At 42.8% G+C, this 24,656-nt stretch overlaps 1 protein-coding gene across 4 annotated transcripts; it reads left to right on the top strand.

Annotated features, from left to right (window-relative positions):
• Window positions 1–24,396, top strand: sec16a (SEC16 homolog A, endoplasmic reticulum export factor). Of its 4 annotated transcripts, XM_018753351.2 has the most exons (32): window positions 1–130; window positions 1,584–3,948; window positions 4,600–5,049; window positions 5,814–5,962; window positions 7,592–7,683; window positions 7,764–7,905; window positions 8,153–8,351; window positions 9,149–9,302; window positions 9,470–9,612; window positions 10,364–10,425; window positions 12,354–12,492; window positions 13,094–13,336; window positions 13,729–13,826; window positions 13,986–14,067; window positions 14,169–14,286; window positions 14,859–14,970; window positions 15,372–15,477; window positions 16,278–16,418; window positions 16,537–16,650; window positions 16,942–17,146; window positions 17,289–17,683; window positions 17,830–17,877; window positions 18,193–18,360; window positions 18,705–18,782; window positions 18,925–18,981; window positions 19,073–19,184; window positions 19,725–19,865; window positions 19,970–20,061; window positions 20,169–20,240; window positions 21,576–21,635; window positions 22,375–22,452; window positions 22,682–24,396. In XM_018753351.2, the coding sequence occupies exons 2-32, from the start codon at window positions 1,663–1,665 to the stop codon at window positions 22,748–22,750; spliced, it is 6,405 nt and encodes a 2,134-aa protein (XP_018608867.2). In that variant the 5' UTR covers window positions 1–130; window positions 1,584–1,662; the 3' UTR covers window positions 22,751–24,396. The 4 variants fall into 4 exon arrangements, with proteins under 4 accessions (XP_018608867.2, XP_018608843.2, XP_018608852.2 ...); XM_018753327.2 differs by having other exon boundaries at window positions 1,584–5,049; XM_018753336.2 differs by having other exon boundaries at window positions 1,587–5,049.
• The last annotated feature ends 260 nt before the right edge of the window (window positions 24,397–24,656 follow it).

Here is a 24,656-nt window from a genome sequence, read left to right on the forward strand (position 1 = left end):
AGGTACACGTAGCCCAGCAGGATGTGTCCGCCGAAGATGGCCGCTGCGGGTCCGCGACACATTCCTGCTCTTTTGTGAGGAGGTACATTTAATCCCGCGCTATCGGACGGCCGTGCTCTGTCTCTGGAAGGTAAGGCTCGAGACTGCAGACTCGCGGGGGCGCCGTTAGAGGCTCAACGGCGGCGACTGGACCCGGAACTCGCTCGTGTAGCCAGCACTGCCGGGACGGCTAGCTAAAAGACCGACCCGAGAGTTGTCGACATACACACAGACACACACACAGAGCTGTTGGGAGAGTCGAGTCGAGTCGAGCTGAGCTGTGGCACGACACGCCGGTCGTCCCCTTTCCGTTTTACCGCACTGAATTAATTGTTCCTGACCTGCGGCAGAGCGGTTGCCGGACAGCCGCGAGGTGGAGGTGGAAGCCGACGTGGCAGTGGGTGAGCGTCGAGCTGCCCGTCGCCCAGCGCACTTCGGTCGGCTGGTTAGCGGAGAGATACGAGTGGAGTCCGTGTGTTGGCGCTAGTGTCGCCCACTCCGCGGCGCCGAGTGTGTGGAAACCTTGGTTACTCAGCACCACCTCCGGGAAGTCGCTTTCTGCGTCTCCACGGCTCCCTCTAGTTAAAAAAAAAAAAAAAAAAAAAAAAAAGAAGAAGAAGAATTTCCATTCGGGGTTTTCGCGGCTCAGCTGAGCGAGAAGAGCCGCCGCGGAAGCGCCTAAGAGTAAGACGGCAGGTCAAGGAGCGCAGATAACGGCTCTAACGGTCGCATCCAGCCGAGGGCTTCAGCGCTGCTGCACAAAGTGACAAAACAACCAGCCTTATGACGTCCCGTGTTACACCTCAAATATTTATTAGCTACAACTCGATATTCTTTGCTGCGAGTATAGTATTATACTGATGTGGTTTTGGACAACTAATTGGTGGGTTATGCTTAACTTTGAAAGATTAATTTAAACTTGTGGTTTGACACGTTATATTTCTGCTCGACAGTTATGTTAAAATATCCTTTTAAAATTATGTAATGTATGGTATTCACGTGAATCATTTCTATACAGATCCATAAGGCTTATTGCAAATAGTTTACTATAACGGCGGCATGGTGGCACAGCGCCTGGGTGGTGCGAGAGAACATGGGTTCGATCCCCGCTCAGTCTGTGTGGAGTTCGCATGTTCTCCGCGTAGCTTTCCTCCGGGTGCTCTGGTTTCTTCCCATAGTCAAAGACATGCTGTTCAGGTTCCCCTGTAGTGTGTGAGTGACAGAGAGAGGGTGTGTGTTTCACTGATGTATGGATGAGTGACTCATTGTAAGTAGTGTATCTAGCAGTGTAAGTGAATAAGGTGTGTGGGCTGGTAACACTGGTTGGTAACACTACATAGTATCCAGTGTAAGTCGCTTTGGAGAAAAGCATCTGCTAAGCGAATAAATGTAAATGTAATGTTGTATTACTAGTAGGCTTCTACAGAGGTGTCGGTTGATCCGATGTTTTTTGCTTCTGTATTTGAATGTGTTTTGGTATAAGTCAAATGCAACATATAGCAGTGTAATTGTATTAATGCAGTTTAAACTTTTTTCTGTTCCAGCAGTTTGAAAGCGTTTCAAATCTGTCTCCCAGACAGCTGAATTCTGGAGTTAAGCTTGTCTCATCATAAAGAAGGCGCAATGATGCAGCCCCCTCCTCGTACGGCTCCGCCAGGGGCGGTTGGCCCTCCGCCGCCATCAACAGGAGTCCCCAACGCTTTCCGGCGCCCCAGGGCCCACAAGCATCCAGGGAGTGCAATTGTAATGCCAGGGCCAACTCAGCCTGTCATCCCCATGACGGATCCCTTTGCGTTTGGTCTGCAAGCCCCATCTGCTGTTCCTACTGCAAGCCACCCACCCACCTCCAACAGCAGCCCTCTTCCTATGCAGACTCCACCTCCTGCCAGCTTCCTGCAGACTGTCCCAGCCCAGAGCCAGTCACCACAGCTGCAAGAAGGTGCACAGGCCCCTCATAGTGTGCCACTGGTTTCATCTTTATCCAGTCAAACTACAGGGGGAAACACTTTGACACCCAACATTGTTGGGTCTTCGGCTCCACCTCCCTATACTGTTGCGGGTTTCAGTTCTCCTGGCACAGAGGAAGGGTATTTCAACACCAAGGGAAATGTCTCCAACATAATTCCAGGAGCCCTGCCTCATGGTTCATCTCCTACTCAGAGCCGACCTCCACATGGGCAGGATCCTGCCTTGTATGTCCCCTCTGGGCCAAGCTCTGTGGCGTCCCATCCCACGCAGTGGATACCTGACCATGGCAGTCGTCCACCTTCTGTCCAAAACTACTTCCAGCCTACCACTGATCATTCGTCCCAGGCTCTTGCCACCCTATCTTCAGCTCAAGGAGCTTTGCCGGATGCCTCTTCTCACGATCCTCCTCCGGCCCATTCCCCTCATGGTGTTCCCATGGTCCCCTATGCTCAAGCTGCTCATGCTCCTCAAGCAACGTTTTCCCCACATACTACCCAGGGTGCCCCTTCTTACTCTCCGTCCCAGAAGCAGTCTCACTCGCTTCATCCAGGATCCATCAGCTCTCATGGAACACTTAGTGGTGCAGGGAACTCTTCTGAACACCACAATTCTCAGTTTCTAGCTCAAAACTATTTCAGTCAGAACTGCACAGCTCTTGACCCTTGCTTTAACCAGCCCCAACAAGAGCAGTTTTACCACCAGATGGCTGGGGGTCCAAGTAGTCAACGACATGAGTCTGCTCATTCTCCGCAAGTGAACCCTCCTAGCCACACAGGCCCCACTTCGTATGTCACTGATCCTGGCACTGTCTCAATGTTTTTCAAAGAAAATGATGTGGAGAATGAAGAGACGCTCACCGGAGAAAGGAAGGCTGTAAATGGGGTTCCGAGTGGTGATTTGGCCATGCCGTACTTAAATGACAGCGGGTTTATTGGTGGCAGCCCGAAACTTGAAGGAAGCCAGTTTGATCATGTGGAGAACTTGGAATGTGTGCCCAACCAGGAGGTCTTACCCAACGAGCCACACAAAACACCACTGTTACCCCAGAATGTTGGTGAAAATCTTATGACAGGGCAGGGCAGTGCCACTGTCCAAGGTGGGGGGCATTTTGAAACGGGGCCGAATTTGGAGACTCCAGACTCCGTGCCACGGCCAGCAAGACCCGAGAGTGTTTCATCAGGCTACAGCAACGTGAGCCACGGGAGTGTTTCTGGGGCCCGAAGGCCTCAGGGTGTGGTTGGTACCTTCATCCAGCAGGAGGTGCCAAGGCTTTCCGAAGATTCCTCTGCAGGGTACTTTGAACAAATTGACACGTCCCCTGCTGTTGAGGCTGTGCCACAGAATGCGCAGCCTCGGGTTGGCCATGGCCAGCCCTCCCAGCCCCTGACGCCAAGCCCCCCAAAGCCCACTGGGATCTTTCAGGCCAGTGCTAACAGCTCCTTTGAGCCTGTTCACTCTCATAGTGTGGGTGTCAAGCCCTTTGAAGTTGACCAGGCCAGGATGGTGGCAGAAAAGAATGGCAGCGGACTGGCGAGGGTGAGTGTTCCGGACATATCTCCGGGAAACCTTGAGCAGCCGCCCGACAACATGGAGAACATCTTCATGGCCCCTATGCACCACCCTGGTGGTGTGCCACCTGAAAGAAGGCCCTCATCCCGGGCACATGGTGCCCGTCTGAAGTGTGAAAGTCCTGCCACCACACTCTGGGCCCAGACTGAGTTACCTGTTGTAGGTACTAACATCATGCTGGCCCCTGCAGCCCCACCAGTACTTGGCCCATTGAAGCAGCCTAGCACAGAGGTGATCCAGCCCCCTGAAGATGGCCCCCTTGACCTGCAGGCAACCCAGGCTGACCCGCAGTCCTTCCAAAAGCCTAACAACTCCATGGAGAACCTGGAGAATCCGCCAAAATTGGGGGAGACTGGCGCAAAGAGCCCCCAGGCGAGTCTAGGCTATGCGTCCCTTCTGGTCCCTTCCCCAGCTGCTGAATCCTTCCAGAATCAGCCCATTTTGATTGCTCCTCCTGCTACAAATTACAATGTGATTCCACCAAATAATTCTACCCCAGTGGCATACCAAATGGTCTGTAATGAAAGTGTGCAGAATCCATTGCCTGTACATCAATCCTCTGAGTCAACTGCAAATACAGCATCAGTAGTCCCTCAAAAGACTAATCATCTGGAGCACTTTGCTTCATCAGATAATTCTTCTGAAACTTTATCTGGTAGGCCTGCTGTGAATCATTCCCCTCTAGACCTAGCCCCAGAGAGTAGGCATATCCAAAAGTCAGATATCCCACCTATAACGTCAACTGCTGGATCCTCTAATCCTCCTTTTTCTAGGCCTGATTTGCTTGGGTGTCCGAATCACTCTGCACCCAGTGTTAGTTCTCACCCCCCACCTGCTGCTGATAATCACAAACGGCTTACTAATTATGAGCTCCTAGATTTTACCATGCATCAGCCACAGAACAGCCAAAACTCTAGCTCAGCTACTGGTGTGCCTTCTGGTGTTTTCCAACAAGCTCCACCTCCAGCACCAGGATCAAAGCAACAAGGGCCGGTCAGTAATGCCTCAGATTTTTACCGGCAGGTAACCAAAGATGCACAGCAGGAAAGGTGGCCTGAGAACGAGCCCCAGCAGTCCTGCGACTCCGGTCACACGATGCGGCCTGCCCCAGACTCTTCCCAGAGGCCTGGGATGCAGTCCGGTCTTCGTGTCGAATCTGACGCCGCTCACAACCAAGCCAATCGAGGTTCTCTGCAGAATAACCAGTACCCTCACACGCAGCCTCCAGGGGCTGGGGTGTTTTTTCCAGGCTCTGGGGGAGCTCAGCCTCCACCCTACCCTCCTCAGCCAGGTAGCTCCTCTCGACCCTCCTCAGTAATGGGTGGGCAGCTGGGGTATGGCGGGCTTCCTCCGATGCCAGGACCAATGTTTGGAGGTTACTATGGGAGCACCTATCCTGAGTACATGGATGGCAGGCCACCGTACCCTCCTCAGTATCCTCCAGCTGACCCCAGAGCACAGCAGTATTACCAGGTAGCACTTTCCAAAATCTGCTTATTTATTGATGCTTTACACGTAAATGTGTATTCCTGTTATCTCTGTCATTGTATACAAAAGTGGGGGAACAAAGATGTTTTCCTTTGTTTTGTGTATATTTTTCATAGTGTCTGGGGGTGGGTCTCAGGGTTTTGTAGTAGTCAAACATCCTTGTAAAATTGCTCTGTCACCTTCCCACTTGTGAGGAGACCCCACAGAACTTGGCAACTCAGCCAAGCTGCTCTCACTCTTTGTGACTGCTTGTCTGGCAGAAAGATTGTGACAGTAAATGAACCTTAGTTTGGGTGAGTGAGAGGTACAGACTAGTTATATAGAAAATTGACAGTGAAGAATTTAGGCCTTGACCCTGAGTAAGATAAGCAGTGAACAAGTAAGTACAACTTTGGCCTTTATGGTGGTTTTGGTTTATATGTATGTCGGTGCTGTTTATATGAGGACAACCCAAAGTCTGGTTACAGTATATTACATTTATCCATTTTAGAGATGCTGTTCTCCAAAGCAACTTATTTGGATGATTCAAAAGACATTGAAAGTGTAGATTTTTTTTTTTTCTACTGCTACTTTACTGTTTTTCTGTATTTATGTACTCAAATATATACACTGTAGCTAAAGTGGTAGAAGTGCTTAGAGCTGTAATTTTGTATTTGAAAATGCTGAGTTAAGTAGTCAAGGTTCAAGGTTTATATCAAGTTCTGTGCGGTGTACACCTCTCATTAAGTAATATCGGGTATTATGCTTAGGGTGATCCATACCAGAGGTATGACCAGCGCTACATTCAGTATGAAGGAGCCAACCCAGGCTACAGGGATGCTGAACGGTACCAGCCCAGGGAGCAACCAGAGAGGTCTAGTTCCAGAGCCAGTCAGTACTCTGATCGCCCCTCTTCGAGGTCAGTACCTTTAAAGGTCTTATTTGCTTGTCATTTTGATACATATCATTGATGCTGTTGGTGCTCACCAGCAGACTCCCAACAGTTTCTTCCCTGAGTCACTCAAATTACTCAACACCCTGGTGCTTCCCAACGCTCACCTGGCACAGTCAAACAGCTAACTCAGCATGAATCCATACACTAAAAACTGCCTACAGTTCACAGCCGATTTCCACGTCCTGTCTTGTGTATTTATTTACTGTTTTCTACTCTTCTGTGTTGCACCATGGTCTCTAGAGAAATGACATTCCGTTCCACTGTTACAGGTTATATAGAGGAATGACAAAAACTTGAACTTGATGCTGTTATTGCTCATCTCTGTCACTTCAGTTTTAGTATCTCTGTTTTTGACAGTTAATTTTGTAGTTGTAACACTTTCCTAGAAGTGTTAAGTTCTGGTTGACTTACATTCACTTATCTTTGTGTACATTAAATTGTCAATTGAAATATATTAAATACATAAATTATACATTAAATGTTTTTCTCCAGTTGGCATTGTGTATTTTACATGTTTCCACCCAAATTCTTACATTGTAGAAGCCAAAACATCAGTTATATGTCTGCTGGCAGGTGTTTCCAGGATATTTATTTTTAAGATGTAGTGTAACAGCTAAATCAGATTATGCCACTATGTCTTCCCTTTCAGTAACAGTAAAATGCCATTCATTTTTTAATCCCTTTTCTCTGGGATTATTTACTCTTAAATTGTTTTATTTTGCTACGTGGATAACGGGGGGTGCGGTGGCGCAGTGGGTTGGGTCTGGGGTTTGAGTCCCACTTGGGGTGCCTTGCGATGGACTGGCGTCCCGTCTTGGGTGTGTCCCCTCCCCCTCCAGCCTTACGCCCTGTGTTGCCAGGTTACGCTCCAGCTCCCCGCAACCCTGTATGCGACAAGCGGTTTCAGATGGTGTGTGTGTGTGTGTGTGTGTGTGTGTGTGTGTGTGTGTATACATGGACAACTCATTTCCAAAGCCAGCTATTTTGCTGAGAGAAAGGCCAGGCAATTCCTGGGCCTACTGAACATGGGAGGGTCTCCTCCTTAATTTGACTTATTGCTGATTTTCCCCCCCATGTGTGGCATGCATTGAGGTCTACAGGTCGCTACATACCTGGCCAAGTAGAGACATCAGATTGTTCCTGGCTGAGTTGAAAATCTTCCATAGTTAAAAAGCCTAACATTTTGCAATGAGTAATGCAAATGCATGATGATGGTAATTAAATACATTATGGAACTAAGTCATTGTTACATTGTGGTACAGCGGTTGTTTTCATTGCTGAGCTTATTTGGGGTAATGGCCAATGACTTGGTTCCTGAGTACTACCTGTCAGACTGTCACATTATTTCATTAAGTCAGTATCCAATATTCATTGTGTGTGTGTGTGTGTGTGTGTGTGTGTGTGTGTGTAAAATATGTATACGTGTGTGTGCATGCATATGTGCTCACATACACCACCACATTAATCTCTGAATTAACCATACTGTAAAAATACGAGAGAAAAAATGGCAGAAGTGGTTAATTTGCCTGGATGATCTTAATAGCATGATTACTAGTACTGAGTTAGCTTTTTTTTCTGTACTGTTCACGGTAGACAAGGCTATCCAGACGACTACCAGCGAGCCAGCCGAAGTGGCTGTGATGGTTATTATGCAGACTATTACAAGAAAACATATGAATATGGAGGTAAGGGCAACAGGTTTGTGTGTGTTCAGGTGTTCTAGTTGCTCCATTTACAAAAGAATGACACTAATTCTTGGTTATAGATCGCCGTTTGGAACACTATGATCCATCAGCTGCTTATGACCCGCGGTACAGGAGCTACTACGATCAGTCCTATTGGTACAACTACGAGCATCCAGCCTACAGCTTCAGGGAGAACTACTACAGCCAGGCATACCCTACCAGGTGCACACCGAGGATTGTCCATGTTTTTGCTGCTTCTGTTGCTTAATAGCTTTTGTTTCTAAAGTAAGTTTTGTCTAGTTTCACAGTAAAGGAAGTGGCTGGAGTTGAATTGCTGGACACCTTCCTGGGACTTGCGCATCTGTTTTTGACTATGTGCTGCCCCTTTTTTTAATTGTTTCTAAAAGCATCTCTATTTAAAAGTATTAGTTGACAGTTTGGATATGAGGTATCATCTTTCAAATTGCAGACCGGAGGGATACAACGATCCATGGCGATATGATCCCCGGTACGATGCAAGCTTTGATGAGGACTATGGACGCCAGCGTGACCCATATGGTGATGAGTATGACCGACGGAGTGTGCACAGTGAGCACTCAGCCCACAGTGTGCGCACTTCTCACAGCCAGCACAGTCGTAGGAGCAGCTTCAGCTCCCGCTCTCAACAGGTTGGCTGTGCATGTGTTTGTCTGCACACATTTTTATATGCATCTTGATATATATTGAGCGCAAGAAGTCTAAAGATGTCTTGGCCATCCTTCTATAGGCATCTTGGCCTTTTAAGAAAAAAAATGCCCTTAAGAACCAATATCCTGTACTTAAGCATGCATGCCAACCAACCAACCAATTTCAAGAACGGTTTGTCCCGAGCGGGGTCTCAGCGAGCTGGCGCCTATCCTGGAGACATTGGTTGCAAGGCTGAAGGAGTGGAGAGCACACCCTGGACGGGACGCCAGTTCATCGCAGGGCCACAACTAAGCATGCATGCCACATGATTTTTTTTTTTTCTCCACAGAATGTTCAGAACTAAGAAATAATGATCTTTTCTGACCTTCTAGACTTTTGGGAATTTTATTCTAGCAGCTTACCTGGGTGTAGAGTTCTGTCTCTCATTACATTGTGTGACAGTTTTACATGTTTTTTCAAGTGATACCTTTTAAAAGCAAGTTGTATGACTTTGTTTTTAAAAACAATCTTGGAACCTGAACTTGGGTACCTTTTTTCCCCCAAAAGTGGCAAACAGCAAAATCTCTTCTCCAAATTGACACCCCAAAGTCTTGGTTCTAGGTTTCAGTCTGTGATTTTAAGTACTGGCTATGGCATTGTTCCCCCTTATTGTGTTCTGGCTGCTTTGATATTGTCAATCAGATTTCCTTGTCCCATCTGCCATTGCATGTTTGAAAAGTTGAAGCAACACCAGTGTTTCACAGGTGGTGCAACCCCACATGTCATCTTCCACCCTCAGAGTCAGGTCAGCAGGAGTCAGCAGGACCTTGTTTCAGCTCCATTTGACCCCCCCAGCCAACCCTCCCTACCTATGGTCTACCCCAACAACGTGGATGGTTACCAGTACCCAGCAGACTATTATGGAGGGGGTGGGTGGCCTGCTATGGAGCAAAGTAAGAGCACACTTGGTAAAGAAGCACTGTCTCGTTTTTCTCTGATAGACTTCCAAAAGTAATTGACTCACCAGCTGTGGTGTAATGAAACAGATCAGACAGAGAGTGATGAATTTCTAGTAATCGGCATCCATGTCTAATCTTATGTTCTCTCCTAATATATGCAGTGCCACCCCGGCCATTGACTCCGGAGAAGTATACAGTACCACATCGGTGTGCTAGGTTTGGCCCTGCAGGTCAGATGGTTCAGGTTCTGCCAAACCTGCCCTCAGCAGGGCAGCCCACGTTGGTGGAGATCTACAGTATTGAGGTCAGGCTTTGCAACTTGATGCCAATCATTCTTTCCCTTTGCTAAGTAACTATTTAGTATGTCAGTACCGGTAGTCCTCAGCTTTTGATGGGGTTCTGTTCTGATGATCTCATTGCAAGTAAAATTTGTCATAAGTTGCAAACCTCTTTATACTGCATAATATAACCAATAAGGACATATTAACAATACGAATGAATGCTACATTGTGTAATAGAGCTTTGTTTTTCAGTAATTTGACACATTCATCTCTTTTCACTTTCATTTTTCTTAATATCTTTTGTTTTATTGTACCACCAGAATACTCAGGTTTTTGCTCGCTTGTCAAAGTAATGAATGGAATCAAAACATGTAAATAAAATGTTTTTGTAAATAAATTGCAATCACCAGTAGACACATTGAATCAGTAAGAAATATGGCTACCTTGCAGCAGGGCAGCAAATTGATGTAATGATACAGCAGATGGAGCAGTTGTCATTAGATATTTCAACTAAACATTGATACACAAAAGTAATATAACAAGCTTGATCCATCATTTGTCATGAGTTGCATATGTTGTAAGTTGAGGACTACCCTTAATATAAAGGCTCAGACTGTTTCAGGAACAAATTCAGTATAACAGATGTTTTTGTATGGAAAAATTCCAACATTTTCAATCCCAAGGTTTTTTTTTTTTTTTTTTTAAATATATTATCCAGTTTTAATTTTCAAACTTTCATCCTAGTGATTGGGCATGCATCTCCTTTACTTACAGAGCATGCTAGAGAAAACAGAGGAGCAGAAAGAGCTGTGTTCCTTCCCAGGGCCTCTGGTGAAGTAAGCCTTCCGCTTCTGTCAGTGGAAAACCCTCACACCAAATACTCTAGATACTGCTGGGACTGTCACTCATTGTTTTGTATAAAACAGGGCTGTTCAGCTACAGATGAACATTAAAGTCATGTAAACAACTTTCATAACACAATTACCATTACCTCATGGTAAATAAAGCCTTAATCTCACAATTGGTTAGCGTCAACATCTGTAGCATTATACAGCGCTTGTCAAAGCAAATTGTTTGGGTGCCGTGCAGAGTGACACTATTTTTGTCAACCTTATTTCTTTGTCGTGTGTTTCAGTGAGCCAAATTATCTAAATGTTTCCCAAGTGTACTGTGTCTCTCACCCTATGCTGGCAAAGTGTACTTCTGCCCAGCAGGGCATTCACTGAACAAGAAGTTATTCACAGTGAATTTATGAAGGTATAATATTAAAAGACAGGGAGGAAGTTTTTGTTAGAGGTATATTTTGTGTTGGTGGCGTTATCCAACTATACTTTTTATTAGAGTGTTTTCATTGTATTTACGGGGCACATTTTTCACCCTGAAACTGAGTATTTCTTGTGGGGGGGATGTTAATTCGGTGTCCTTACAATGACAATTTGACCAACAGGGTACTCTTATGGAACAGATTAATCCCATTAAGCAAGAGATGGATGCGTGGTATTTCCAGTGTTCTTTAAGTTACCAAGCTGTCCTGAGAATATTTTTTTTTTAATTGAGCTGAAGTGCACAGACACAGTTTTGCAGTGAGTAGCATGGGGGAATCCTCAAAGCTCCTGGGCTGTGGGTTCAAATCTGGCTCTGTGGGGCTTGCCTGTTCTCCCCACATTTGTGTGGATTTTTTTCTGGGTATGCCAGTTTTCCTCCCACAGTCCAAAGATACTTGCTTCTCGTGAATTTTTTTTGAATAACTTGTCTAGTATATGTTTTTGTCAGTATCTGTTTGTTACATTGCTCTGTTGCCTGGATGAGAAAGTACTTGTAAGTAGCTTAGAATAATATCTAACATTCTAAGTTGCACTGCACAAAGGCATCAGGTGAACATGAATTAGTAGTAATAATACACTAGCTCTTTGTTGTAAAATATTTATCTGAAAATTCAGTTTAATTTTTAACTTTCTTTACTGTTCTAGTTTATAAAATTGTTACCTGGTGTTTACACACCCAGCCATTAGATGGCTGCCAAAATGTAACACAATAGGAATATGGGACTGCCTTAATTCAGCATGCTTCCAGTGTTTACAGCACATGTCTGGGGTTCTTGAGCATTGTTGATCATGAACAAGATGATAAACTTTTCACATATGTTGTGGAATGGATCAGTCAGCATTAGGATTTTGTAGACAAGGTATTTTGTTACTGTTCCTTTTTAATTTGTTTTAATTGTGCTCAAAGTTAAACATTTAAGTGGAATGTCTGGAAAGTTTTTATTTGTATAGCTTTATTCAAGGTTTTGGTCTAAGACTAGATGGCTCACTATAATAAGCGTATTTATTTAATTGTGGAGATATTAAAGTTCTTAGAAACTGATGAACATTGGACTTGTTAATGTGATGAGTTTTTGAGCAATTCGAATCGAGTTGCAAAAAAAAAAAAAAGATAATTTCTACCCCAGCCATTTGAAATTAATTTAGTTTGAAGTTAAAAGTGATAAAAACAAAAATCCTTACTGGACTAGTGTCCTATCTAGGCTGTACCCTGCTCCATGCTCTGTGTTTCCAGGATTGGTTTGAGAGTGCAGGACTGGGCATTGATTGTACCTACCACCATACAGTGGAGACTCTTGTAAACCTAATTCTTCTCCTTTGAAATGTTTAAATTTTTTTATATGCCCATAGACTTCACTATCCCCTGGAGTCAAACTAGCAGATTCAAGATTTTGAATTCACCTCACTTTAAGTATTCGGTTCTTCCCTTCCACCCGCAGGGACGAGACTCACAAGGTTGATGTGATCAAGTTTGCTCAGAACAAGTCCCTCGAGTCCCTGCACAATGACAGTCTGATTGACAAGGATTCTGCACAACTCATCTGGGAGTTCATTGTGCTGCTGTGCAGGCAAAATGGGGTACATGCTCGTGTTCCATTCTCTGGTCATTGTCAGTATATTTGACCATTAAGTTTTCTGGCATAATCAACCATTGTGTTCATACACATGAACATTTACTTTGAGTCATTTCCATAAAAACATCACTGGTGGATTTAAGTTAATGTGCTGTCAATTATTCATACAGTTGTAGCTATAAGTACATAATTGTATATATGTTATTGTGTATTTAGTCTTTTCGTGCTTAGCAAAGGTTGGTGTTTAACCCTTTTCTAAAATTAATTCTGACTCAAAGATGTAATTACCTTTTCAGTGGTAAAGATTTTTAGGTGTTCCTGTGCTCTGAAACTGACTCCTATTTGAAGTGTTATGAAATATTCACCAAACAAGACTACATGGTGTCTCTCAGCACCTAGGAGATGTGATTAGATGAGTTTAATCCTGCTAAATACACTACTTACACTGGGTCACTCATCCATACATCAGTGAAACACATTCTCTCTGTCCCTCACACACTATGGGTGAACCTTGGGGATGACTATATATTGTAGGTTAATGAATTCACGGGTCCAAAAAGTTTTATACACATAGTTATTTTTGGGTGTACTTTTATTGTTGGCAGACTGTAGTTGGGACGGACATTGCAGACTTGCTGCTACGGGAACATAAGTCTGTATGGCTGCCAGGGAAGTCTCCCAATGAGGCTAACCTAATCGACTTCAACAAGGAGCCACTGGAGCGGCCTGACGATGAGCCAGGGTCTGGTCCACTGTCTCTCCTCTCTGACACATTCATGAGCGTGCCTGACAGTGTCGGCAAGGAGACCGAGCGCTTCCGGGAGCTCCTCCTTTTCGGCCGTAAGAAGGCAAGTTTCCACCTTCGTACTTCACAGTCCTTGTACAACTCCTTGTGTTTATGAATTTCATAGCAATCTTGAGGAGCATAGGATGTAACAGATTAATATAGACTGTGGCTGTATTAGTATCGATTAGCTATTCCTCAGCTAAATTCAGTAGTCTGGCCCTGCCCCCCATGATTTGAACAGCCTACATTGAACTGCCTTAAATGAGTTGCAAACAAATACCATTAAAGGTACTCTTCTCAGATTGTATTGTTATGACTAAACAGCTGTTTTCTCCAGGAAGATATATATTGTGACATTTTTCATTGTTTCCTTTGTAGCTGCAGGTCTCCTGGGGTTCTGGGGAAACTGTTGTTTACCATTAACAGCTGTAATTACATGTTATGTGAGTTTAGGATGCTCTGGAGTCAGCTATGAAGAATGGTCTCTGGGGACATGCTCTTCTTCTTGCAAGTAAAATGGACAACAGGACTCATGCACGTGTTATGACTAGGTAGAGACCCATTCCAGTTATATTTTTAAATTCTCTTAAACATATTTACACTGAAGTTTTTATGTCCGTTTATTTAATGTCTTGTTAAGGTGTGACAGAATCTGTGTATGTTTTCAGCTAAGCAATAATGGGCTATTCTCCTTCCCCCTCGGTCATTAGGTTCGCTAATAGTCTTCCCATCAATGACCCTCTGCAGACTGTCTACCAGTTAATGTCTGGGAGGATGCCTGCTTCAGCCACAGTGAGTGATACTGGCCCTCTGTACAGGAGATGTCTGAATGTATATTGGGCTGTGGAGTCAATCCAGGAATGACTGTATGTGACTTTTCCCCTATTCTGTAGTGCTGTGGGGATGAAAAGTGGGGGGATTGGCGCCCTCACCTAGCCATGGTACTGTCAAACCTCACACACACCCTGGACCTTGACACACGAACCATTACCACCATGGGAGATACCCTTGGTAAGTACAGTCATGTTACTCAGTAGAACATAGTTCATTCTTTTGCTGTCTCCTCAGATAAGGATGTTTGTCTTGGCCTGACATTTTCTTAAATCCTAAAAAGTGCTGAATTAATTCAGTTTTTAATGAAGTTTTAATAATTCTCACTGATTTAATTATCTTTTTGTATTCAGTGGAACAATCTTCTGAGAGCTGTCAGACCTTAAACAAATTGAAAAGACAAAGATGTTAGATTAGGCATTAATGAGCTCACTTGTTCTTGAAAAATCTTTTTCTCTCCTCATTGTGTTGTCATTGCATTGATGTTTAACCAGTTTTTGTTTACCTGTCTGAATGTACTGATGTCCCTGAGGAATAACCATTGTCTAAATTATTTTTAAAACATCTTGTTAACTCCAAAACATAAGCTGCTTTAAATTGGACCAAAACAGGATTGTTGACATTAGACTTGGTACACTAACAGAACAGTGAATGGTAAATAGTATATGGTAGATTAATATTTCAGTATATGCATGTCATTTGTTTTTTTTTCTTTTTTTGTGTGTCAAATGTCTGCATCTGGGACCTTATAGCTTCCAAAGGGCTCATTGATGCAGCTCATTTCTGCTATATGATGGCTCAAGTTGGACTTGGCATCTACACGAAGAAGAGTACTAAGATGGTCCTGATAGGCTCAAACCACAGGTCAGACAAGCAAATCACCATACAGCTTTAGAAATAACTGAATACATTATTAAAATGCTCATAGCAGTAGTTACCCTATCAAAATGCTGTCACTTGTTTGAATGGTCATGAGTTTTATTTATTTGTGCCACTCTGGTGAGCTGCAGTTTCAGTCCATTGTGGCATATGCGATACCCAGCTCTGGCCTTTGAATGCCGTGTGTGTGTGTGTGGGTTTTTTTTTTTTTTTTTTTTTTTTCCCCCTTCTCCCTCCCTTCCCCCCAATGCAATAATCACTTGTATTGTGTAAAATATGTATGCACAGAATAAGTACCATATAAGTAAAATTTTTTTTTTTCTTCCATATGTGAGTGGATACATGTGCAGTTTTTGCTCATCTCAGCATGCTGTCTCCCCCCTCAGTTTGCCATTCTTCAAATTTGCCTCCAATGAAGCAATTCAGAGGACAGAGGCCTATGAGTATGCACAGTCCCTAGGGTCTCAGCCCTGCTCCTTGCCCAACTTCCAGGTACCTGTTGCTGCCTGGTGCTTTTCCACATGTGACTTGCATTTTCAGCATTTTCTGAATGCTTAGTCTGGGTTTGTTATGCCTGTTGAAAATTATGGTTTCCCCTTGCTGCATAACAAGCTATCATCTCACAATTGCAAACACCACATTACCAGAACAGAAATTTCTGTTCAAGATGGATAGAAAAAATGAGCATGCATACAAATGTTATGAGTAATTTTGATTATGTAGGTGTTATTTCTCAATTTAAGTTTCCAGAGCAATTCTGGTATTCTGGGCTTCATTTAAATTTTTTTGTAAGTTTTAAAAGCTATCGCAGGAATTTTCTATGTGCTTTTTCTCCATTTAAATTGATGGTAATTAAGGGTTTGTTTCAAAAGAATTCCCCTTTATGAGCAGATCTTTAGGAACAAATTACACTTGTTGTGCAAGGGAAGACCATGCTAGTATTTCTCCTGGAGAATGTCAGGTATTTTACTTCATTTGCATTCATCCAGGCTTTGATGTCTTCGAGACAATACATGTGTCATGTAAAAAAAAAAAGCCCAATTTTTCAGATAGTTGTTGCTAGTGTGTATATATATGTATTAGTGAAATCTGTGTGTGGTATATCATCAAAGCTACTCGATGACAGTTCCACAAAGGATCAAACATGTCTCTTACCTGTGTAGAAGGATGTTGTGTTCGGTTGTGTCAAAGACTGCAGTGAGATCCAAGAGGATGAGCTGTTGAGATACTAATTTGTACACTTAATGTATATGATAAAGATTCAGCATAAACAATGACCTATTGCCCTACAGGTCTTCAAGTTCATTTACGCCTGCAGGCTAGCTGAGGCTGGACTCTGTGCGCAAGCCTTCCAGTACTGTGAGGTCATCGCTAGATCCTTGCTCAGCCTCCCATCTTACCACTCTCCTGTGTTCATCAGCCAGCTTATACAGGTATATATAAACACACATGCTTCTCTGTTCATCATTTAGTTTGTGCAGGGTTATGTACACACTTTATGTTCATTTGCAAATTTTATGTGCCTACTTCTGGTTCTTTCTCTGAACCCAGATATCTGCCAAGCTGCGATTCTTCGACCCCCAGCTAAAGGAGAAGCCAGAGCAGGAGCTTTTCATTGAGCCTGATTGGCTGCTGCAGCTACGCCAGCTGGACAGCCAGATTAGAGTGAGCACGGAATATTATTGTTGGCATGTGTTAATTTTATAGATCTAACTAAACCTTCTTTGAAAGCATGTGGTGTTAAACTTCTGTTTCTTCAGCCTAGTTCCTACAGAGTTAAGTATTTGGAGGTCTAAGATGGAAAACCTTCATGGTCAGCAGTATTGTGCTCATAAGCCCAAGTCGCTACATTTTTTTTGTCAGCCCATTGTAATATTTGTATGTTGTGAAATACAGGTTTTAAAATGTGTTGACTGTGTTAAAAAAAAAACATTTTTTGGGGGGGGCTGCTTATAGGAAGGAGTAATCTCCTATAGCACAGACAGGACAACTCCCCAGCAGTATGTGTGCAGCACCCCCAGCTCTGAGTTTGAGCAGCCTACTCCACCTGACCCAGTGAGATTGCCAGTAAATATGAACACAGGTCCAGAGAACCACCTCATGTCCACACTGCTTCCAAACCCAGGACCACCGCTGCCAGGGGTGCAGCTCATGCCTCCAGGTGTGACTTGTTTCTCCTGTAGATTATCTACAACTGTACAGTTACTTTGTTGCTTATATATAGTGACTTGTTCAGTGTAATTGTTAGTCTACCAACATTCTATCTACCCCTCTAATCCATCTCCCTCTGTATTCTTCTCCAGCACCTCCTACCATCCTTGATGACAGCATGGCCTCTGTATCCCAGGTTCTACCCAACAATGATGGAGTCCCCTTCTACCCAATTCCTCCTCACCTTGGATCAGTTCCTGGTCCAGTTCCTGGCTCAGTCCCTGGTCCGATTTCAGGCTTAGTCCCTGTGCCCCCTGTCCCTGGCCAGACACATGGTGCCCTGCCTTCCGTGCCTGGATATGACCTTCCATACCAAGCTGAGCAGCCATATTCTACCGCTGCAACACCCTCAGGAGTGGCTCTTGTGGAGCCTCCTTTTACCCTCCAGGACCAGCAGGTCTCCCACCAAAACTCATCCCAACCTTCGTCACCCACCCGCAACACATTAACAGAACATTTGGACTTCTATGACCAGATGGCATCCATGGTGAGCACGGAGTTCCGACTTTATGAAAATATAGCAAATACTTGGAGCAGTGTGGACTAGTGTTGGAGTTGCTGATTGCTCCATTGATTATGATGCATAGCAATGCTTTATTAAAAGGCAGCATATTGGGCTTTGTGTCAACCTAGGTTCCTGGAAAGAGATCAAGAACAACGTCACAATCTTCAATGAATATGGTAGGAGCTGCTTTTTTTGAGTATCCCACGGATGCTCTCTAGTGATTTTTCTCCTTCCAAAGTCCTCACCCCTCTTCATTTTTTTGAGCTCTTGGAGCTTACTTTTAATGGTTTTGCTGATTCCTTTGACATTTTCTCTCTCATCAGACTTAGCAGGCTGCTTTTTGTCATCCTAGATTTTATGTTTCTAACAATCTTATAGATAACCCCTCCATACACAGACTTCTACCCTATGATGTGTGAAGAAGCAGTAAGCAATCTCTCAAGCCTTTGTCACATTGAATGCTGGACCTGTCTTACTTTTGTGGACTATAGGGTGTAGGGTTGCGGTCCCGCACAACCTCGGAGTCCTCCAACCTTTCCACAGGACGAGAACGAAGTAATTCTGCTGCAAAACCATCTCTCCCCGCTCCTGAATCCATTCCAGAACAGCCCATTTGCCAGGAAGAACCCAAAAAACGGAATAAAGGCTCTCCCAAAAAGGTACACAACGTAGACAATATATGGGAAACTTTATTGTGGAGTAACTGTAGGTTTAGTTTTGAAAGTAGGCCCATTTAAGTATGCCACTAACATTTCAAGTCTTTCAGTGTTCTCGAAATCCATTTAAATATCTCATTCATAGATCTTATTTATATATTTCAGTGATTTTCTTAACAGGTACTGAATATACAGTTGTGATAAAACTAGGTTGAGAATCCTCAGAGTAACCACAAAATGAATACCTTTTTTTTTTAAAGACTTTTGTTTTTTTCCATTGTGAATGAAGGAACAGCCATCTCCCCTTTTTAAAATGTTTTTGTTGTGTTTTTGCATTTGTGTGTTAGGGCAGTGGTAGCTGGCTGGGCTGGTTCTATCGCAGGGGAAGGAATGAGGCTCATCTGCCTGATGACAAAAACAAATCGGTGAAAAACCAATTTTCTAGTCTTCACAAAATACTCTTTGCATGTAGTCATGGAAATCTTTTTTTTAAATATTAATTGTAAATGAAATAATACTGATGTTTTCAATTCATATATAGTCTTTATAATGTCTTTGTCTTTTCAGATTGTTTGGGATGAGAAGAAAAAGAGATGGGTTAATCTGGATGAACCAGAAGAGGAGGTATTTTTGTTTTACAGTGGTCACTTTTTTTTTTTTTTGTCTGTCATGTTTTGAGAAGAATCTTCTGTGAAATATTTTCTTTCTTAAATAGAACAAACCACCCCCACCGCCCCCAACATGTTTCCCAAAAGCAGCTCCCCAAATGGGGCCTGGTGCTCCACCAACTAGTGGACCGCAAGTGAACATGTTCTCTAGAAAAGCAGGTGAGGTGTGGTCATTTTGTCTTTGGAAGGTGAGGTGGTAAATATACTAACTGAAGTTTTTTCTGATAGTCTGTACAACTCTGCATAACTAGGACTCGTAAGCACATGTCATTTGTACTGCAAAATTTGCATAATAAGCTTTCAACAAGAAAAACGCATTATGTGAATGAATTTCACTTCATCTGACTTTGGTCACCATAGAAGGTGAGCAGTGACCTGAGGTTAGAAAATACAGCAGGAAATTTGTGTATTTGAACAAGTGCGTGAACCTTTGTGGTTCAGGAATGCATTTTCCCCTATAAAATCAATGGTAACTGTATAGTAAGAATTTATTTTACAAGCAGATTTTCCGGAACAAATAACATGATGTGAGGGAAGTTTGTATTCAAAATAGCATCACTTGTAGTTGTCTTTCATCTAGACACAGATTCTTAGATACAGAGACAGAACTTCATGGAAAAAATTTTTTCACCAGGATTCTGTTAAAGGATGACAAGAGCTATACTTTTCAGTCACTAGAGTATGTGTTTTAATTTTCAGGCACAAAGAGTAGGTATGTGGATGTCTTAAACCCAGGAGGGTCCAGCAGCAAGCTCAGTGGGTCGGTCCCTCCCCCAGCTGATCTCTTTGCACCTTTGGCCCCAATGCCCATGCCTGCAAATCTCTTTGTACCAGGAGGAGGTTTGTTGGCTTGCTGTACTTCTATGTAAACAAATAGAAAATTAAAAACTTCAGAGAATTAGCTGCAGAACAGGCTGGAAATTGTATATGTACTATGTCCTCAGCTTCAGATGAGCAGCAGCCCATGGAGGGTAGTGTTCCTGATGCAAGTGGGTCTCAAGGGCAGGGACTTCCCAACCCAAGCACAGCAGCACAGGTGAGTCTTCCTTTCTTCTTAGTCACCTCTGCAAACTTTGAATGACTCATATTGTGAACATGTGGTCATCGTTTTGCTTTAATATATGTCCCAATTTTGATTTCCAGACATCTAACCAGACACTTTATCCACCTGGCCATAATGGGGCACAAGTCACTGAAGGGACTCAGTCAGGGGAGGTAAGTGGAAAATCATAGAATTGAAGTCATTTTATTATTCTTATTCAAGCCTTTACACATTTAGTCCTCTTATGCCACATTAATCCCTTAGACATGGAGACCAACTCCCAAAAGAATCTTCAAGCATCCAACCACCTAGACTCCATCCTTGTAGGTTCTTGTGTGGAAGTAGCTGTTCACAAGTAAAAGCTGATCATTAACATGTACTAGATTTGTCAAGGTATAATAGAGTATTGCTTGGTTTACAACTTCACAACGGTAGTATTTAATCAGACTTCCTTTGCTTGCGAGTGTTATGAATGTGTGGGATCATTTCAACTTGACTTCATCAAACATTATTTCTGGTTTCTAGGACCATAGTTTCCAGGTAGAGCAGACTCCAGCTGAACACATCTGTCTTTTGTTTGGCTATGTTTTTTTTGTATTGTTTTTTCACTCTTTACTCAATATCTTATGCATCTGCAACAAGTTACTAAACGGTTTGTATATTTTTCATTGAGAAACAATAGTTTTTTCTCTTTAACAAACGATGGTAATGAGGATTATCAGGTTTCAGAGGACTAAAAATTAACAGTAGTACTCAGGAATTATACACAAATATCTGTGGGGGGTGGGCAAATTAGGTTTGCTTAAAAATGGTGTACATGCCCCTGGCATCTTTTGTTATGACAATATGATGGACTCTTGAATGACTCAGCCAGGAAAGGTGCTCTTCCAAAGCTGCTTGACTGTTCTATTGCTCTTATTTTGTAGTGAAGTTTGAGTTTTTGTTGACTGCTTTTTGTTGTCGTCTTCATAACTGAAGTGGTGAAATTAGTTGCAGTTGCCCTCAATACATTGACTAGTTGCTGCATAAATGCCTCATGCAGAGCTATTTAAGTTAGGGGCCAAAAAGCTGATTACCAGCAGTTATTGTGCAATATGTACAGAATCTTAGAAACCCCTGAGCAGTGTTTCAGGGTTGAGATTTTTGGGTGGAATTTCATATAGAAAAGTAAAACAACCTTGCAATATTGAATGCTAACTTTTAAAATGTGAGAGTCTTAAAAGCTTTTCAAACTCTACAACATATCAGACATTAAGTGGGTGGAAGGACAGTTTCTTACATTTTAAATTTGTGGTGTTTTTATTACAAGGAAAAATTGCAGTTCAGCTTTTCTCACTATACCTCAGAGTGATATGATACTGCACTCTCCTGGCATTTTAGAATTGGATCTGAAATTATCCCAGCCTGAGAACCTGTCCCACAGAGATGGATTGGGATTGATACTTGCACGTATTAATTTTTGGCTTGTGGTTTTGTGTTTGTCCGTTTGTTTATTCCTGCCGTTTTAGCTCTCGCGTTCTAGCTCAATGAGTTCTTTATCACGCGAAGTGAGTCAGCATTTAAACCAGGTACATCCAGCGGGGCGTCTGTCACCCCCTCGCCCACCTCTCTCTGCCCACCTCTCACCCTTCCCTCCACAAGTCTCATTCTTTCCTGCGCACATCTGAATCCTCTGTCTCCAGCATGATGCCCAGTCACCATATACATTCTTTCTGTGGCCCATGTTTGACATCTGCCTCTTGGTTTAGCATAAACCAAAATGACACACAGTGTATGCTGTAGCCATGATTGTAAAAGTCTGTGGTTTTTGAGTTGACACAGCCTCTAGTTTTAAATTTCAAAATCTCTTGATGGCTGTTTCATTACAGAGGTAAAAATTCACATTAGACTAAGGTGCAGACTGAGTACTATGGGGTCCCCAACTCGCAGTGCTGGAGGCATAGGTGTTAATACACCTTTGTCATTCTGTGTGTGCAGCTGTGTGCATGTCATTCATGTTAACCTCTTTGTGCTCTGCATGCTTCCATTAACATTAGTGGGCGCATTAGCCAGTCACCTCATTCACCACACCGCTCTGGACAGGGAAAAGGAATATTCAGATTTCATTTGGATTGTGTTACCTGCAAGATCCTCCTCATTAACTCCCTGTATGGAAGGAATGAGGAGGAATTGTCTAGGGAGACTGAACTGACCACTATTTCAAAATTGAAAACTCTATTTTAAGTACTGAAACAAAGCTTTATACCAGTTTTAAAAAAAAGTTTTTCATTGCTTGGTTTCCATGGTAACATTTTTTCCCCCCCACAGGGTCCTCCCCAGCCGTCTGTCCAGGGTGCACCACCTTCTGGAAACGTGACCTTCTATAACCCCTCCCAGTTTGCACAGGTGTGGTTTCATATTACTTGCTTCATTCACACATGTATCTGGTGGTACTTTATTGAAAAGAGTTTTTTGAACCCAGAAAATGTAGATCTTATGTCAGATTGAGTCAGTTATGACTTGATGTTTTTAATTTTGTATAAGCAACATTGTATTGCGCAGTATTGAGCAGTATTGATCTCTGGTTCACATTAGTAGCCTTACTTTTTGTGGTGGTGATGTTTCTTCCCCAAAGCCAACTGCTCCTTCAGGAGGAGCCCGACCAGGACGGTTTGGTCAGAGGAAATACCCAACACTGAAGTAGATGCTGGCAACTATCAAAAGGACCTTCCCTTGTCCACAGCAGACTGTCACTCATTAATGGCACCCAGTTCTCCAACAAGAGGCTTTTTGCCAAGTTCTGCACCTCTTTCATCCAGCAGGTTATTTTTTTTCTAGACAAACTGCCACCAAATGCCAAACAGTCTGTTTCCATTAATTTCAACATACCTTATTTGATAGTTTCCCCATTTTCTTAATTTGGATAATCTCTCACCAAAATGTTCGGTGCATGGTAGGTAATATTTGCAATTGTTCTATGGACTTGGGAGTCAGTTTTTCTATGCTGAGTCATCCTGCTGGTTTTATTTCCTTCTTGAGAGCCTGACTGAAGAGTCAATGTGAGAATTAACATATGAAGCACCATCTCTTAAGAATGTTCAAAGCAGCCATGCATTCTGGCAGTGGCAAGCTGAATTTTTATCATTTTGTGAGGGTAATGTAGAGAAAGTCATTGAAAACCAGATGCCCCACCCACCCCCTTTGGACTGATAAGACAAGGCAGTTTCACCAGTAAAGGCATTCAGTAAAGGAGTTGTATACTCAACTGGTTCTGTCTTCTATAACTGGTAGCTACAGTTTCACCAGCTGCTATTCACTGCTGTCACCCAGATGAGCCAAGATGGTGTTTATTCAGTGCTCTCAATAGTGTCTTTTCCTTTCAGCTTGATGTCCCCGAGTGGCCAATAAATCCTTCTCTCTTTCCCTTCTGGGTTGATATGGTCAGAGAAGTGAAATTAAGTAATTTTTTAAAATTGTTTTGAAATATCAGATACTGGATTAATTTCCTTCTAAACCTCAGTACCTGTGTAGTTATGGTGGTCAAGCATCTTTTTGAGAGAAGGAAGAGCCCTCAAGGTTTGTCTCAGAGCCAAACAATGTGATTTTTTTTTTTTTTTTTTTTTTTAAGTGCAATATTTGTCTCCTCTTTTTTCCCCCAGTTTGTCAGACATTTCTTTGAGGCAACAGCCCAGCAGAAAGAAAAGAAATTGGTTTTTGTCTAGGCTTCTATAACTTTTTACCCTTGGGGTGGAAGGGAGTGTTGGTGTTAAGATATTTTCCAGCTGGTCTATATCTAGCTGTCAATGATTGTGGTCTTAACGCCTAGCTGTTTAATTTAAAAGCCTAAAAGCTATGTCAGATGTTAGGGGACTTGCCAGTAAATGAATTTTGCAGAAGGTTTCAAGACTGAATGCCATTTTAATTCACAAATGTATCCAAATATTTGTATATCTGATTCAGATTGTATTTATGACCTGTAGTCCAAAGTGTGCAGAACTAATATTTGTAATTTAACCATTGTATGCAGATAAAATAATCTAGATTAAAACCATAATGATCAGTTGCATTATGTGCTTCAGCGTTTGAATTACAAAAGTTGAGTGAGAAGCAAACTGATAGTTTTACTCTAACCTCAGCCTCTGATTATATTTTTCCACTATTGTTTTCCCCAAGTCATAATGTACCCAGAATCCTTCCTGTGCTATAGTTCCTGAAGCTACTTTCATGTAGACCAAGGTATACTTTTAACTCGTTTCCTTTATACAAAGGAGACATCTTGATTTTCCTAAGTGTTTAGAATTGACACAAATTCTTGAAAAATCAAAAACAAAGGAATAAAATATTTTTGCGCTCTTGATCATTTTGTTTTTTTTGTGACGTTCTCAGTATCAGTACACCTCCCTGTAAAATATTACTGTTACAGACATTTACAGTAGGACATACCTGTTGAAGTGAAGGCAGAATGTGGGTTTCCCCCCCCTCCCATTTTGCTCCCCTTCAATCTAAGGGGGGGGGGGGGGAACGGTAGAACCTCCAGGATTCATAATCTTTTTTTTTTTTTCTTTTTTTTTGCCCCCTTGGCAATTGAAGCCCATGATAAATGAACATGA

Source organism: Scleropages formosus, chromosome 6, assembly GCF_900964775.1.
Source record: "Scleropages formosus chromosome 6, fSclFor1.1, whole genome shotgun sequence".
NCBI classification, from domain to species: domain Eukaryota; kingdom Metazoa; phylum Chordata; class Actinopteri; order Osteoglossiformes; family Osteoglossidae; genus Scleropages; species Scleropages formosus.

Coding starts and splice junctions, on each gene's coding strand:
- sec16a (XM_018753327.2), top strand. CDS start 1,663: ATGATGCAGCCCCCTCCTCGTACGGCTCCGCCAGGGGCGGTTGGCCCT. Junction 12,493..13,093: donor TGCTGTGCAGGCAAAATGGG/GTACATGCTCGT, acceptor TATTGTTGGCAG/ACTGTAGTTGGGACGGACAT. Junction 16,419..16,536: donor TCATCAGCCAGCTTATACAG/GTATATATAAAC, acceptor CTCTGAACCCAG/ATATCTGCCAAGCTGCGATT.